The sequence below is a fragment of the Drosophila bipectinata genome, chromosome XR (assembly GCF_030179905.1).
Source record: "Drosophila bipectinata strain 14024-0381.07 chromosome XR, DbipHiC1v2, whole genome shotgun sequence".
NCBI lineage: Eukaryota > Metazoa > Arthropoda > Insecta > Diptera > Drosophilidae > Drosophila > Drosophila bipectinata.
Genome location: NC_091735.1, coordinates 20,519,510 through 20,534,380, shown reverse-complemented (window position 1 = coordinate 20,534,380; position 14,871 = coordinate 20,519,510). Strand labels below are relative to the sequence as shown.

Genomic DNA, 14,871 nt, shown 5'->3' with positions numbered 1-14,871 from the left:
GGAACGGCCCGGATCGGCCGACTATATCCTATAGCTGCCATATAACTGATTGATCGGAAATGGTATAACTTTTGTGTTTTTAGAGTTAGAGAGTTCAAATTTGACATGAGAGCTATTTTTGGCAAAACATTACGTTATGCCAAATTTCATAAGGATCGGCTGACTATATCCTATAGCTGCCATATAACTGAACGATCGGAAATGACCCAACTTTCGTGTTTTTGAAGATAGAAAGCTGAAACTTAATACAGATTATATTTTTGGCCAGTTGATCCAACCTACCAAATTTCAAAAGGATCGGCCGACTATATCCTATAGCTGCCATATAACTGAACGATCGGAAATGACCCAACTTTTGTGTTTTTGAAGATAGAAGTTTGGGACATTTTTAGGTTTGGTTTTTGTATTATAATAAATTGGGTTATATTATCATATTCTCATAAGGATCGGCCAACTATATCCGATGTTTGCGATATATATCCGGTTTTAGCTGCAAGGGTATATAAACTTCGGCTCCGCCCGAAGTTAGCTTTCCTTTCTTGTTTTTTTTTTTTTTTATCAATCAATCAATAGTTATATTTAAAATCTGTCCGAAGTTATGGACAATAATTAAATTGTATAATGGGACCTTAACTTAATGAGATATTGAGTAGTACAATGTTTGCTTATCCTAGGAAACTAATTTTAACAGTAGACCTTAGCGATAGAATTCAAGATAATTATTGTCGGGCCCTTTAGTGGGCCTTGTTAGTTTTACAACTGCAGCTCAGTCCCGTTCGCCCGAGTGGCAGAGGTCCAGTGGGTGGTGTAGCTGTTGTCCAGAAGATTGATGGCCTCAGGGTTAGGATGTCGGTCCAGCCTTACCACGTACCTATTCGTATTAAAGTAATCGGATTATTTGCGTATGGTATATTTTCGATTATTTTGTTTGGCATCTTTAAAGCGCATTCTTAGATTTAATTCAATCTTAATATAATAAATTAGATTTAATCTTTTTTTTGTATTCTTTTTTTTATTCTATATGTCGTTTATATTGATTATTTTTTAATTTCTATGTTTTGTTTGATATATTTTTTATATACTTTCGATTATAACCGATCATTATTTTCGATTAGTGAAGATGGCTTGTTGATTTCGATTGGTGCATTTATGTTTATCTTTTCTACCTTTTCCAGTACCTTTCAATATATTCTTCCTTTGTTTTACATCAATTATTTTAAATATCTACTTATTCTTTTACCTTTAAAATTCAAAACAAGACTTCAGTCGTTAGAAGATGTCGTCAGAAGAAATGTAAGCCAACATTGACAAAAGTAGTTTTAAATTTCTGAAAAAATACCCTTTTATTTATACCCTTTTGTTTTCTTTAAAAATTTCTTTCCGTGCCTGTCTTTAAAGACAAGTATAATTGAGGGCCTGAAGATTATCTGCCATCGAGCCCACACCTCTATTAAGTCACCAACAAGTTTGTCCCCCAAATGCACAATCAATATCAATAAATGTTTTTGTATATACTATAGTGAGTATGGAGGCGATTGTACAAACTTGATCTATTGTTTCGCCACAAAGAGAGAAAGAACGAAAACAAATAAAATTATATTCTCGTATATGGATTCTTTGATCTAACCATGATTATAAATCTTTTGTGGTCCAACCTGATTTTTGTTGGCATTTGATGTTGATTTTGATTTTTACATAAAATAAATGAATATATTTTAAGGAAAAAAATCCGTATATGGCGGCTATATATTTTATATTGTGTTCTTTTTTAATTACAGAACTCAAAGCATAAATTTTCATAATTAAAACGGCGAATCAAAAACAGACATCGTCTCAGGCCTAAAACTAGTTTTCTCTTCTTTGATGTGTGAATCAGACTCTGCCAACTTGGCCAGACGAATTTTTGCCAATTTGCATCCGAATGCTGAGGGTCTAAAAATATATATTCGCCCCTAAAGATACAACCCCTTAATATTCATGAGATAGTGGGGCCTGACGTCACTGGGAATATCGGGAACATAGTCTGGCGCCGTCAAAACAAGGTCTTTTTAAAAATAAATATTTTGAATTAATTTGCAAAATTAAGAAGGGAAAAAAACTAAAAGAGAAAGATCTAGAACTTGGTCATTTCTATTTATGGAAATTTTAGCCTACATGATAAGCATTTCTTCAAATAATTAAACCCAAAACCTGACACAAATGATCAACATTTCAATTCCACGACCATTAATAATTCTGCAAACGATTTTTATGATCATTTTTCAAACAATTAAGCCAACTTAGCTCCATTGACAATCCATCTATTGGCCACTTTTTTGGCGACAAAACAAATCAATAAACAAATATTAAATTTTGGCTAAAACGAGTTTCAAAGGTGCAGTTCAATGATCGTTAATTATGCTAGATCAGATTCTATTCAAATATTTTAAAACTCAACGGCCGTTAAATACTCTTTTATGTGAAATGCAAAATGCTATCCACATTATGAAAATCCAAGCTTATTCATTAATTTAAACTAATTTAAACAAGTGACGGCCATAAAATTGGTTAAACGATTAGTTATGCGCTAGTTAATATCCATAAAATATTTTCTGCAACTTTATATAAAGTTTGTGAAACTCTAAATTGGCAAACCGAATCAATATTGAATATAAAACATGCGTTAATTTTGATTTAACCACTAACCTTTGTGCAGAGCAACCGGAAAGTTTTAGAAGCTAAAGCAGTAGCTGAACAAAATATATGTGTTTTGATGGAGAATCCGTCGATTGATCCATCTTGAAGCCCAATTAGTAGACTCGCTGGCAGATCTGGCCAAAACTTGGCCAAGATGAGATAAAACTGGTTTCTGGAGCCGATTATGACACCAGGGGCCTGAACTTGCCAGGCGCTAATCAGTGACTCCATTTAGCGTTTCATCGGGAGGATGGCGAAAACACTGACAAAAAAAGTTATAACCTGTCTTAGTTTTTTAGACTTGTAAAAATTTAAAACTTTAAAGTTACATTTTAATAGATCTTTTTAAATAGATAATTTTAGAGCCATTAATTGCATTTTATATATTGTTACTTCATTCATTCAATTAATGTGAATATGTACCGGGTATCATAGAGGTAACATATAGTCTCTTAACTAGCCTCTGTGTATTTTTTTCCTAAACCTATGTAGTCTCTTCAAATAGATCATTTTCTAACCCCTTCGTTAAAAACTGAAGTAAGTACCGGATATCATATAGCTCTTCGGGTAGACCTTAAGCTATCTTTTCTTTCAATACATCATTTTAATTCTCATATTAAAGTTTAAAAGTTCATATATCATTTTTTTAATAAATTGAAAGAGTACCAGGTACCAAGTAAAGCAGTCTCTTATAGATTATCTTGAAGCCATACATGGAAGAATAAAACTGAATGTGTACCGGATATCGGATAGTCCAAAATCTAGATTCTCTAAAAGGGAATAAGAATATAATTACTCTCATATTTTATATTAATCTTAAAAACAACTCCTATTATCTCTCAAAATATCATCTTGAAACCATTAAAAGAACTTCGAAACTAGATATTTCATTCTAAAAACATATAAATGAATGTGTACCGGGTATCATATAGTCTCCAATCTAGGCCTCTAAGGTAATATTTTATTTTACTACTATAAACTTCTAGTCCATCAACTTTTTTTTGTACAAAGACCCTCAAATCTTAGACAACATTAACCAAAATATCTCCAAGTGTACCAACCAAACGACAGTTTAATTGCCAAAAAGGCCAAGGCGCTCCAACCCGACTCGGGTTCTAATCAAGTCGATAAGATCGCTGCTTTTGTTATGTTGTCTATGCAAATTCTCCATCTGGCACCTCCCTTCCCCGCGAAACCCCATCCATTTGGGGAGAAGCATAGAAAAACAGGCAGAAAGGTTGGAGGAAATGGTATAGGAACCAAATAGGTGGAAGATCAAAACAAACCTCCAATTAGCATAGGCCCATTATACTTTTGTGGGTATAAAAACCTGAAACACCCCTCAGTGGACCAACAGATTTGGCACAAACATGGTGAGTTTCGGTTCTAGGGGGATGTACCGCGGCCCCCAGTGACGCCTACGCCCTTTAATGGAATTCTAATTGGCCCAATTTCCTCCAATTCCCGTCTTTCAGAAAATCTTCCTCATTGCTGTGGCCTTTGTGGGCCTGGTTGCCGCCGATGTCAGTCACCTCAAGCTAGGCCAGTCCGCCGACGGTGGCTACGGCTTCTCGACCTCCTCCTCCTCATCATCATCGTCGTACTCCTCGGGTTCCGTGGTTCCCGGAGGCGACTCGAGTTCTTATCAGCCCGCTGAGTACACTCCTGCCCATCTCAAGGCTTCGGTGGCCTATGGAGCTTCTGCGGCTTCTGGATCTGCTGAGGCTGCTGAGGTAGTTCCTGGTGGAGATTCCAGCTCTTACCAGCCCGCTGAATACACTCCCGGCCATCTCAAGTCCACCTCTGTGGCTTATGGAGCTTCTGGATCCTCTCAAGCCTCCGAAGTTGTTCCTGGCGGCGATTCTTCATCCTACCAGCCTGCTGAATACACTCCTGCCCATCTGAAGGCCGCTGAGGTTGTTCCTGGTGGAGATTCTAGTTCCTACCAGCCCGCTGAGTACACTCCTGCCCATCTGAAGGCTTCGGTGGCCTATGGAGCTTCTGCAGCGTCTGGATCTGCTGAGTCTGCTGAGGTTATTCCTGGTGGAGATTCTAGCTCCTACCAGCCCGCTGAGTACACTCCTGCCCATCTCAAGTCCTCCTCTGTGGCTTATGGAGCTTCTGGAGCCTCTCAGGCTTCCGAAGTTGTTCCTGGCGGCGATTCTTCATCCTACCAGCCTGCTGAATACACTCCTGCTCATCTGAAGGCCGCTGAGGTTGTTCCTGGTGGAGATTCTAGCTCCTACCAGCCGGCTGAATACACTCCCGCTCATCTCAAGTCCTCCTCTGTGGCTTATGGATCATCTGATGCTTCCGAAGTGGTTCCTGGAAGCGACTCGAGCTCGTACCAGCCCGCTGAATACACACCAGCTCATCTAAAGGCTTCTGTGGTCTCTGGAGCTTCCGAAGCTGCTGAAGTTGTTCCTGGTGGAGATTCCAGCTCTTACCAGCCAGCAGAGTACACTCCTGCGCATCTGAAGACTTCCGTTCCAGCTGCCATCGGTGCTGATACCGCTGCTCCGGTTCCTGCTGCCATTGGAGCCGACACTTACACCCCGGAGAAGTTCATTCCCCAGGCCGACCAAGAGGCTCACTACAAGTTCATCCAGGAGCAGCAGCGGGTCGTCGTTCCCGGAGGAGACTCCAGCTCTTACCAGCCAGCTGAATACACTCCCGCCCACCTGAAGACTGCTGAGGTCGTTCCTGGTGGAGACTCTAGTTCCTACCAGCCCGCTGAATACACTCCTGCCCATCTGAAGGCTTCTGTTCCAGCTGCCATCGGTGCTGATACCACTGCTCCTGTTCCTGCTGCCATTGGAGCCGACACTTACACCCCGGAGAAGTTCATTCCCCAAGCCGATCAAGAGGCTCACTACAAGTACATCCAGGAGCAGCAGCAGGTCGTCGTTCCCGGAGGAGACTCCAGCTCTTACCAGCCAGCTGAGTACACTCCCGCCCACTTGAAGACTTCCGTTCCAGCTGCCATCGGTGCTGATACCACTGCTCCGGTTCCTGCCGCCATCGGAGCTGACTCATACACTCCCGAGCAGTTCATCCCGGAAGCGGATCGTCAGGCTCACTACAAGTACGTCCAAGAGCAGCAGCAGCAGACTGTCGTTCCTGGAGGAGACTCCAGCTCCTACCAGCCCGCTGAATACACTCCTGCTCATCTCAAGTCCTCCTCTGTGGCTTATGGAGCCGCTCAAGCTGCTGAGGTTGTTCCTGGTGGCGATTCCAGCTCCTACCAGCCCGCTGAATACACTCCCGCTCATCTGAAGACTTCAGTTCCAGCTGCCATCGGTGCTGATACCACTGCTCCAGTTCCTGCCGCCATCGGAGCCGACGCTTACACCCCGGAGAAGTTCATTCCCCAGGCCGATCAAGAGGCTCACTACAAGTACATCCAGGAGCAGCAACAGGTCGTCGTTCCTGGAGGAGATTCTAGTTCCTATCAGCCCGCTCAGTACACTCCTGCCCATCTCAAGTCCTCTTCTGTGGCTTATGAAGCCTCTCAAGCTGCTGAGGTCATTCCTGGAGGAGATTCCAGCTCCTACCAGCCCGCTCAATACACTCCCGCCCACCTGAAGTCCTCCACCGTGGTGAAGAGCTCCTCCTTCGTCCAGGCAGCCCCCCAGCCCAGTCTGATCCCCGCCTACGTCAAGGGCCAGGTGGTATCCGCCATCAGCAAGCAGCTCCAGGCTCCGGCGGCCATTGGAGCCAACACCATCACTCCTGCTCATCTGTACGAGGAGCCCGTCTCCAACGGCATTGAGGAGTTCAACCCGGAGACCCATGTGCCCGTGGCGATTGGACGCGACACCATCACCCCGGCCCATCTTGTGAAGACCAGCCAGGGCACTCAGTACGCCGCCAATGGTGGTTACGTCTACTAATATAAGTCTGTCCCAGCCGAAGAGTCTAATAAATATTAATACCCCTTTTTTTTTAATTTTTAGTGTTTTCTTAATTTATGTTGGTCTTTAAGGGGTTATATACAGTTGTACCGCGCAAAAATATGGATTTTTATCGATTTTTTTTTGACACCATAGAAAATATTTATGAAAAATGTTTTACCGACGTTGTTTAGTACATGTTTCTGGGTACTTAATTAAATTTTTTCATAAAAAAATATTACATAACAAAAATGCTATAGCCGAATTCCCGGATCGTCTTTTTTCGATGGTGTCTTGCGGTGGACAAGATTTCTCGAAAACGGTTCATCCAAAATCCAAAATTCAAAAAAGTTTAGTTAGTATATTGTATTGTTTAGTCCGTGAACGAGGGATTTTTAAAAATTTTGATTTAAAAAAAAATGGCGACGTTTTTAACAAAAAATGTACTTTTTCAACGTATAAGATTTTCGTTTTTTGTGCTTTAAAAAAGGAGTTTTCAAAAAAATTGAAAATCCCTCGTTCACGGACTAGCTAATATCATAATAAATAAGTGGTCAAAATTTGGTGTTGATCGGATTAGTAGTTTTTTAGTAATCGTGTCCACCGCAAAGGTAATTTCCCAAAAAGAAGATTCTGAGATAATCGCGTTTAAAGTTTCAAGTTTGTTCAAGATTTATATGCAGATAGTGCGCTATAAATAGCTACAGCTTCGGTTCTAATGCTCCGATCGTTATGAATTTTTGTGAGAGTATTCCCAATAAAATATACTTAAAGAATATGCAATAAAAAAAAACCGATTTTTTCATATATCACAACTGTATATAACCCCTTAAAGAAAAACCTTTCTCTTCATAATGATTCAAAAAAAGTTTCCCGATTTCAGTTCTCAGAATACTTAATGTTGAACTTTAAGTGTTGCAACCTCAGCCCTGAAAGTGCCACAGGTTGCATCAACTTGTTGTTGGCTTGTGGAACATCTTCCCACACTACACTGCTAGAAAAAGTAGGTTAAATTAGCAATTATGGGTTTTGTTTCAAAATAATTGTATTTTTAAGTTTTGAGTTTTTAAAACACTTTTTGAAAATCAACATCTTATGAAAAGAGTAGTTTTTTTAATATTAGACTCAATGAGTACCGAGTATGAGTACTTTAATAAGAATTTACAAGAAATTTAAAGGAATTTCAAAAGGAAAGCAATCGTGTACCTTAATACAGAGTTTCTTTATTAATAGATTTAATATTTATGTAGCAACCCAATTTCTGTTTTCCTCAACCAACTTCTAACAAAAACAACATCATAAAAAAATAAGCAACACATACCAGGTATAAGTACTTTTTTAAGAGATTCAAATAGAAACTCTTTCCAAAAAGATAATTTTAATACCTAATATTTATATATATTTTAATACCTAATACATAATTAGTTCCTTAGTTAAGAGATTTACTATTAGATGTTAGATTTCCGGTTTTCTAAAGAAATAAACTTCTTAAAAATAAATGTTCATAAGAATATAGAAATTTAATAAAATGTTTAATGTATACCGGGTATGATTACTTTTATGAAGTTATAAGAGATTAAAAAAAAAATTTTTAAGGTAAGTTTCCTTTCCTTATTATCTTATATTGTACTATTTAGTTTCTTTAATATTAGATTTCTATATTAAGTTTCATACGTTTTCTTTCATAACCTTATAATAAACTGAATATTTATAAACATTTAAATCTTAACAAGTACCTGATATCAATACTCTTTCTAATATAAGAGTTTCTAAAGACATCTTTCATATCAAAAGCAAGATTCCAAAGCTCTGATATTAAGAGCCATAATTTTTGTTGGTTGAAATCCCAACCTGATACTTTGCGCTTCTCTCAGTGCACAAACCTTTCAGGCTGGATTGCATTTCAAGTTCACGGACAAGTGATGCGACAAAAGCCACAGCAGAAACAGCAGCATGTGGCAGTAAAAGTTGATCTGAGCGACCGGATCCAGAGTCCGGACCATTTAGCTGTTACTTATTATGTAAAGCCCGCTCTGGGAGTCGTAACTCTCTAGGCGTTTCGGATCGGTTCTCAAGGCCAGTTCCCGGCCAGGCGAGTCTTCTTCTCAGCCGATGGCTTTATGGCTTTTTAGAAAGTGAACCCAAGACATTCTCGGGGCAACCGGAGCCCATCAATCTGACTTCTCCGACACGGCCTCGGTGTATCTTTTGGCCCATGGACTGCGGTTAAGCGCCACGACAGCCGCAAGACAAATGAAACAAAAACTGAGCCTCCTATTATAATGTGTTAAATTGAATGTTAATTAGCTGGAAACCCTCTTCACTAAATAAGCCTGATTGAAGACCCCCGCAAACAAAACCCCCCAAAAAAAAGGTGTCCCAAAGTAGTTCACCCGACCATCCGCAGAAAACCCGTTGAGTTTTGGGTCTAAAAAAAATATATACTTTTGTATGCGTATATATAATTTTTGTAAATGAGACAAGAAACCCGTTTGACTTTGCGATTTCATTCGGTTTATGTTGAATTTAATTTTGATGTGATTTTCCGTTTGCTGTATACACTATTTTTGTTGTAACTCCCGCCTTAAGTGTACTAGTGTTGCTATTTTGGAGATTTTTTTGCCAAAATGAGAGGAATATCATACATGTTTAACGATTTCGGTCGTGAAAATGTAATAAAATAATTTGCACAAGCTTAATTAGGCGGGAATTAAGAGTTTGGTTTTTAATTAGGCAGAAATGTGGTTTTGGCCTTTTGTGGTGCTACTTTGTAGTTTTTAAATTTAAATGGAAGCCTAATAAAAATATTGTAAAGTAGAAATTGTATTATTAAGGTTGGCAGGGTATTCTTGACTTCTTTTTAAATTTTGTCTTTTAGAAGATAACTTTTTTAAAAAATTTAAGAAATACATTTTTAACAGAAAACTAATAAAAATACGTTTTCATTACTTTTAAAAATAAAATTGTTTTTCATTCAATTTTTATATCAAATTGTAAGCTTTGCAAAATTTACATCTAAAATTTAAAAATTTGAAATTTATTTTAATAGAAAACTAGTTAGTTTTTTCTTCCGAAACGTTCTTCTAGTTTGCAAAATATTTGCTTTTTTAAATTTGTAAGCCTTCCAACCTTTCTTTAGTAGAAAACCAGTAAGATATATAAATTTTTAAAATTTTTTAAATGTTAAAACGCCTATAAAATGTAGTAACTTATTTTGTAGTTACTTCTAATGTTTTTTTTAATATTAAACTTTATTTTTCAGTTTTTAAATATTTTATTAAGTTTATCGAAAACCTGACTTATTTAGTTTCAAGACTTTAGAGTTATATTGAAGTTATATTGAAGCTTAATTTTTTAAATGCTACGCTTAAAAAAGGTAGTTTAAGCTTAAAACATGGAAAAAATAACATAAATGTAACATATAATTTTTTATATACATTTTAATTTTATTTTTACAATCAAAAATATTTGATTTACATTTTTAGTCTCCTAAAGACATCTCTAGTTTTTTTATGGAAAATTTAGCTCTTAAAACATTTTGTCACCACCAGCCAGCCACAAGGCGTTGTTGAATTTATTGCGACCACACCGGCCGCTTCTTCTGCTTTATTTATTTATTAATGATTTTTTTCGTTTGTTTTTTTTTCCATTTTTCAACTGCTGCAGTTTGAAACCGCTTTTTGAGCCAAAGCCGGGGGGCTTTTCTTTAAAGCCGGCTGGCGGGGCTATAAATTGAAAGCCCGCTCTAGGGACCGGCATCAGTCGCAGCCTCAAGCTCATCCAGCCCAGTCGCTCAAAACCACAAACAATAACCAAAATGGTCAGTGAAGGATCAAAGACGCACTTTGAAAAATATTTTAAAAAATCTATATTAGGTTTTGAAAACCTTTTCTTTTTTTTAGAATTTTTTTTGAAAATATTCAAGTGATCTTGCAAACAGTGTGCTAATGTGAAGTGTTGTCCTTAATTGCAGAAATTCCTGATTGTGTTCGCCCTGTTCGCCTGCGCGGCCGCCGATGTCAGCCACCTGAGCAAGTACCTGCCCCCTAGCAACGAGTACCTGCCCCCCGTCCAGAACACCTACTCGGCCCCGGCCATCCAGCAGACCTACTCGGCCCCGGCTGTCCAGCAGACCTACTCTGCTCCCTCGGTGAGCTACTCCGCCCCGGCTGCTCCTTCCGTGAGCTACTCTGCCCCCTCGGTCAGCTACTCCGCCCCCAGCAACGAGTACCTTCCCCCCGTCCAGCAGACCTACTCCGCTCCCGTCGTCCAGAAGACCTACTCCGCTCCCTCGGTTAGCTACTCTGCTCCAGCTGCTCCCGCCGTGAGCTACTCTGCTCCCTCCGTCAGCTACTCTGCTCCTTCCGTGAGCTACTCTGCTCCTTCCGTCAGCTACTCTGCTCCCTCCGTCAGCTACTCCGCCCCGGCTGTCCAGCAGACCTACTCCGCTCCCTCGGTGAGCTACTCCGCCCCCGCTGTCCAGCAGAGCTACTCCGCTCCTTCCGTCAGCTACTCGGCTCCCTCCGTCAGCTACTCGGCTCCCGCCGTCGATGTGGGAACCCAGTACGCCTCCAACGGCGGCTACGTCTACAGGAAGTAAGAGGCCTGCACCCAAATACTGATCCAGTGTAAATAAATACTGCCACAAATTCACTTTTTTTTTAAAAAAACATCTTTTGTAAAATGTTGTCAACGAAATTCAATAAAACCATAATTTAACAACGAAAATAACAAGTTTTTAAAAAGGGGGGATTACCAAAATGACCATCTATACAATATATATAGTGTAAAGCTCTTATAAACTCTTGGAACTGGAAAGAAAAAAACGACATTTGAAAAACACAAAGTTAATTTCAAATAGTTTTTAAAAACTAAATAATATAATAATTCTTGTCATATCATATCAAAATCCTTTTTCGACTTGATTTTAAAAATGAAAATAACACCTACATATGTATGTATAGTAAGTAAATTATATTTGGAACTGATGGAATAGTTCCTTTATAAGACTAGAAAGCAGTAACAGAACAGGCAGGTTGCAGAACAAAGGGATATTCCTTATATCAGATCAGGAAAATACTATCCTTATAACTCTTACTAAGATAGATTATATAAGATCATAGATATATTCAGAAATCCGTTGAATATGCGGTCTATAAGAAATACAAGAAATTATACCCAAAAACTATACCCAAACTAGTCTATTTAAGTTATTGCAACTTATGGAAATAATCAATAAAATAATACCAAATTGGGAGTTTTAAATTATAACCAAACATTTAAATTAAAATATATAACTAACCTTTACACAAATTAAATATATTACCAAATTCATAAGTAATCAGTACATAAAGTATTCGAAGGTTCAAAGTATACTAAAAAACAACATACTAAAATCTATAAAAAATTGCCTACTGACTATTAAACATTATTTATTGCTTCTGAAACTAATCGTATCACCCATAAGCCCTTACGCATGTAATAAAAATTTAAACAAAATAACAAAGCCTACAAAATATTTAAATAATTTCCTGATAATGATCGTCTTAATGGCTTAATGGAATCAAATTAAAAAACAAAATCATTTGAAAGCGAAACTGGTTGTGGGTTTGAAGCATGTAAACTTATCTGACGTATTACTAATCCAAAAGTGTGCAAAGAATCTGCATATAATTCATGAATTCCTGTTTCAAACTATGAATATATTTTCCAAATTCAGAATTTATATTCTTTTGTTCTCAGAAACTAAACAAAAAACAATGAAATATGTTCTAGAGCTGCATTAACAATGAAACTGTCGAGAAAAATAAGTTTCAAAGACTTATTCTTAAAAAGACAATAAAATAAATATTAAATAAAGCATCTTGACAGATTGTTTTTTTCCAAATAGTTTAATTTTATTTAAAACAAAAAAGCTATAACTTAAACCTTTGACTAATTTTAAACGGAATAAAGCTTTTCTTAAGCTTTCAAGCTCTCAAGAGTTTAGTGGTTGATTTTAAAACCTTTTTATAAAACTTGTATTTGCATAAAAGCTTATGTTTTGCTGTGGCTTTGCTCCTTAAAGCTTTTGCTTTTTTATTGATTTTTCAACACTGGTAAGTAGTAGTATTCTATGTTGAATATTTTTAAGGAGTTTGTTACATATCTACATTTTTGATTAAACTGCCAAATTATTTTAAGCTTGATATTTTATTTAAATAAATATTTTTCAGCTTCTTCTTTTAAAACAGCTTTTGTGTTTTCATTAATTTACAAAGACTTGAACTCTATAATGAAAGCTAGCGAGTTTTAAAATCGATTTGTTATGGTTTCTCATATATTAAATAATTTTTTCATTAGTTTATTGTTAAGCTTTAGTATTAAAATCCACTAGCCAACACTTTTATGCAAAAATGCAAGCTTGCAAGTTTAAGATGAGGTTTGCAAAAAGTATGTATTATATTTTATTTTTTACCGGCACCAAAAGCTCAAAATAAACAATTTCTTTGGTCATTTCTCTCAATTTCTTTTATCGCAGCTTTATGCAAAACTGGTGGGCATTCGATTTATGTAAAATTGAGCGCTTAATTAATTTTTATAGTTCAGTTTTGGATCTGTGGCTTGGATTCATGTCTATTTATGGAACCGTGCTTTGTGCTGTTGATCGCCACGATCGAGATGATGATGATGATGCAAAGCAATTTCCGTTTGTTCGCCAAATGGGAAAGTGAAATGAAATGCGAAATGATCCGGCCGTGCTTTATGTAATACGGGTGTCTTATAAGCGCCGGACCCAAGGCCCCTGGCCGCATACTCTTTCCAGATGCAGTTGTGGATCGTTCTAGTCTTGATCGCCTGTCCCCTGGCCACCCACGGCGACGTGAGGCACCTTGCTCAGGGCGAGGGTGAGGGCGGAGAGCCGCCAAAGGAGCAGCAGGACCCATCTTCTGGATTTTATCCCTCGACTGGACTACCATTGCCACCGGGCTATGCCATTCCAACGGGTGTCAATCTTCCGCCTTCTGCGGCCCAACCGCCCAACTTCCCGCTGCCGATCTATCCGCCATTCTTTGGCTTTGGCGGTGGCGAACCAGGTCCGGGATTAGTACCAGGTCCTGGCGCGGTCCCTTCTGCCTATCCCAATGGAGTCGCCGGTGGTTTGCCCACAAATGCCGCCATTCAGCAGCCAGGAATTGGTTCATTCGGAGCCCCCGAGGGAGCTGGTTTTCCCGGTCAGGGAGGAGCTTTTCCCGGACCAGTAGGCGCTTATCCTGGTCAAGGAGCAGGCTTTCCTCCTCAAGGAGCAGGCTTTCCTCCCCAAGGAGTTCCTTTCGCAGGACAGGGAGGAGCTTTTCCTGGACAGGGAGTGCCTTTCCCAGCACAAGGAGCGGCTTTCCCAGGACAGGGAGCCGTTTTTCCAGGACAAGGAGCTGCGTTTCCTCAAGGAGTACCCTTCCCCGGACAGGGAGTACCTTTCCCCGGACAAGGAGCACCGTTCCCGGGGCAAGGAGCACCCTTCCCCGGACAAGGAACCGCCTTTCCACCACCAGAATTCCTTTACAATCAAGGCCTGCCTGTGACCAATGCCCCCGGAAGCTTCCAACCTGGTTTCAATGTCCCTGCAGGATTTGGAGGACCTATCGGTCCCGGACAACAGTTCCCACCCGGCTTTGGCGGATCAGCCCCGCCCGGTTACTCCGACGAGCCGCAAAAGGACGAGGAAGCCCCCAAGCCCGTGGAGTCTAGTGTGGCGGCCGACGATCCCAAGTCCGGAGCAGATACCATCTATGCCACCAATGGTGGCTATGTCTACCAAAAAGCCAAATGATGCGATGCGTCGACGACATGTTCACTATAAATTATCAATCATTTCTTTTCTTTTCGTATCTTTCCGTTTTTTTTTTGTGTTTGTGTTTTAATTTGTTATTTATTCGCTAGTTTTTGGCTTTAGTTGTTTTTTTTAGCGTTTTGGTTCGTGGTTTTGGGCCATAAAGTCGCAGACAGACAGACAAAGTGCTTGTCTTTATGCTAATCAAACCGTCATCGTAAATGATGACAGTCTATCGCCCGGATTGATACACATATACGGCCGGACTTGTATAAATGTATGTTTTATGCATATATCATTCACGTTGGCTTACGGCCGGACAGTCGGCTTCATAAATTATCAAATTGTCTGCAAAAAGTCAGAGCAAGGCGATTAATATCTTGGCCAAACACGCTGATCGACTTTTTCGGCCCAGCATTTGGGTTTGTAATTTCAGAAAAGCATAAATAAGAGATTTAGACTTAAAGGGTTATTCAACTTTTAGTTTGAAAA

The 14,871-nt window shown here is 39.1% G+C and overlaps 3 protein-coding genes across 3 annotated transcripts; all 3 read left to right on the top strand.

The window, feature by feature from the left end:
• Window positions 1–846: 846 nt before the first annotated feature.
• Window positions 847–6,608, top strand: LOC108132461 (mucin-4). The gene is made up of 3 exons (XM_070276522.1): window positions 847–867; window positions 4,152–4,655; window positions 4,812–6,608. The coding sequence occupies exons 1-3, from the start codon at window positions 847–849 to the stop codon at window positions 6,567–6,569; spliced, it is 2,283 nt and encodes a 760-aa protein (XP_070132623.1). The 3' UTR covers window positions 6,570–6,608.
• Window positions 6,609–10,284: 3,676 nt separating this feature from the next.
• Window positions 10,285–11,197, top strand: LOC108132467 (cuticle protein 16.5). The gene is made up of 2 exons (XM_017251901.3): window positions 10,285–10,389; window positions 10,543–11,197. The coding sequence occupies exons 1-2, from the start codon at window positions 10,387–10,389 to the stop codon at window positions 11,167–11,169; spliced, it is 630 nt and encodes a 209-aa protein (XP_017107390.2). The 5' UTR covers window positions 10,285–10,386; the 3' UTR covers window positions 11,170–11,197.
• Window positions 11,198–13,374: 2,177 nt separating this feature from the next.
• LOC108132450 (calcium-binding protein P) lies at window positions 13,375–14,387 on the top strand. Its single transcript, XM_017251884.3, has one exon. It carries the CDS (start codon window positions 13,375–13,377, stop codon window positions 14,377–14,379), a length of 1,005 nt encoding a protein of 334 aa, XP_017107373.2. The 3' UTR covers window positions 14,380–14,387.
• The last annotated feature ends 484 nt before the right edge of the window (window positions 14,388–14,871 follow it).

Bases quoted from the DNA above. Each gene is read 5' to 3' on its own strand.
- LOC108132461 (XM_070276522.1), top strand. From the start codon at position 847: ATGTCGGTCCAGCCTTACCAC. The intron at 868-4,151 runs GTACCTATTCGT...CCCGTCTTTCAG, and splicing joins TGTCGGTCCAGCCTTACCAC to AAAATCTTCCTCATTGCTGT. The intron at 4,656-4,811 runs GCTTCGGTGGCC...GGAGCCTCTCAG, and splicing joins ACACTCCTGCCCATCTGAAG to GCTTCCGAAGTTGTTCCTGG.
- LOC108132450 (XM_017251884.3), top strand. From the start codon at position 13,375: ATGCAGTTGTGGATCGTTCTAGTCTTGATCGCCTGTCCCCTGGCCACC.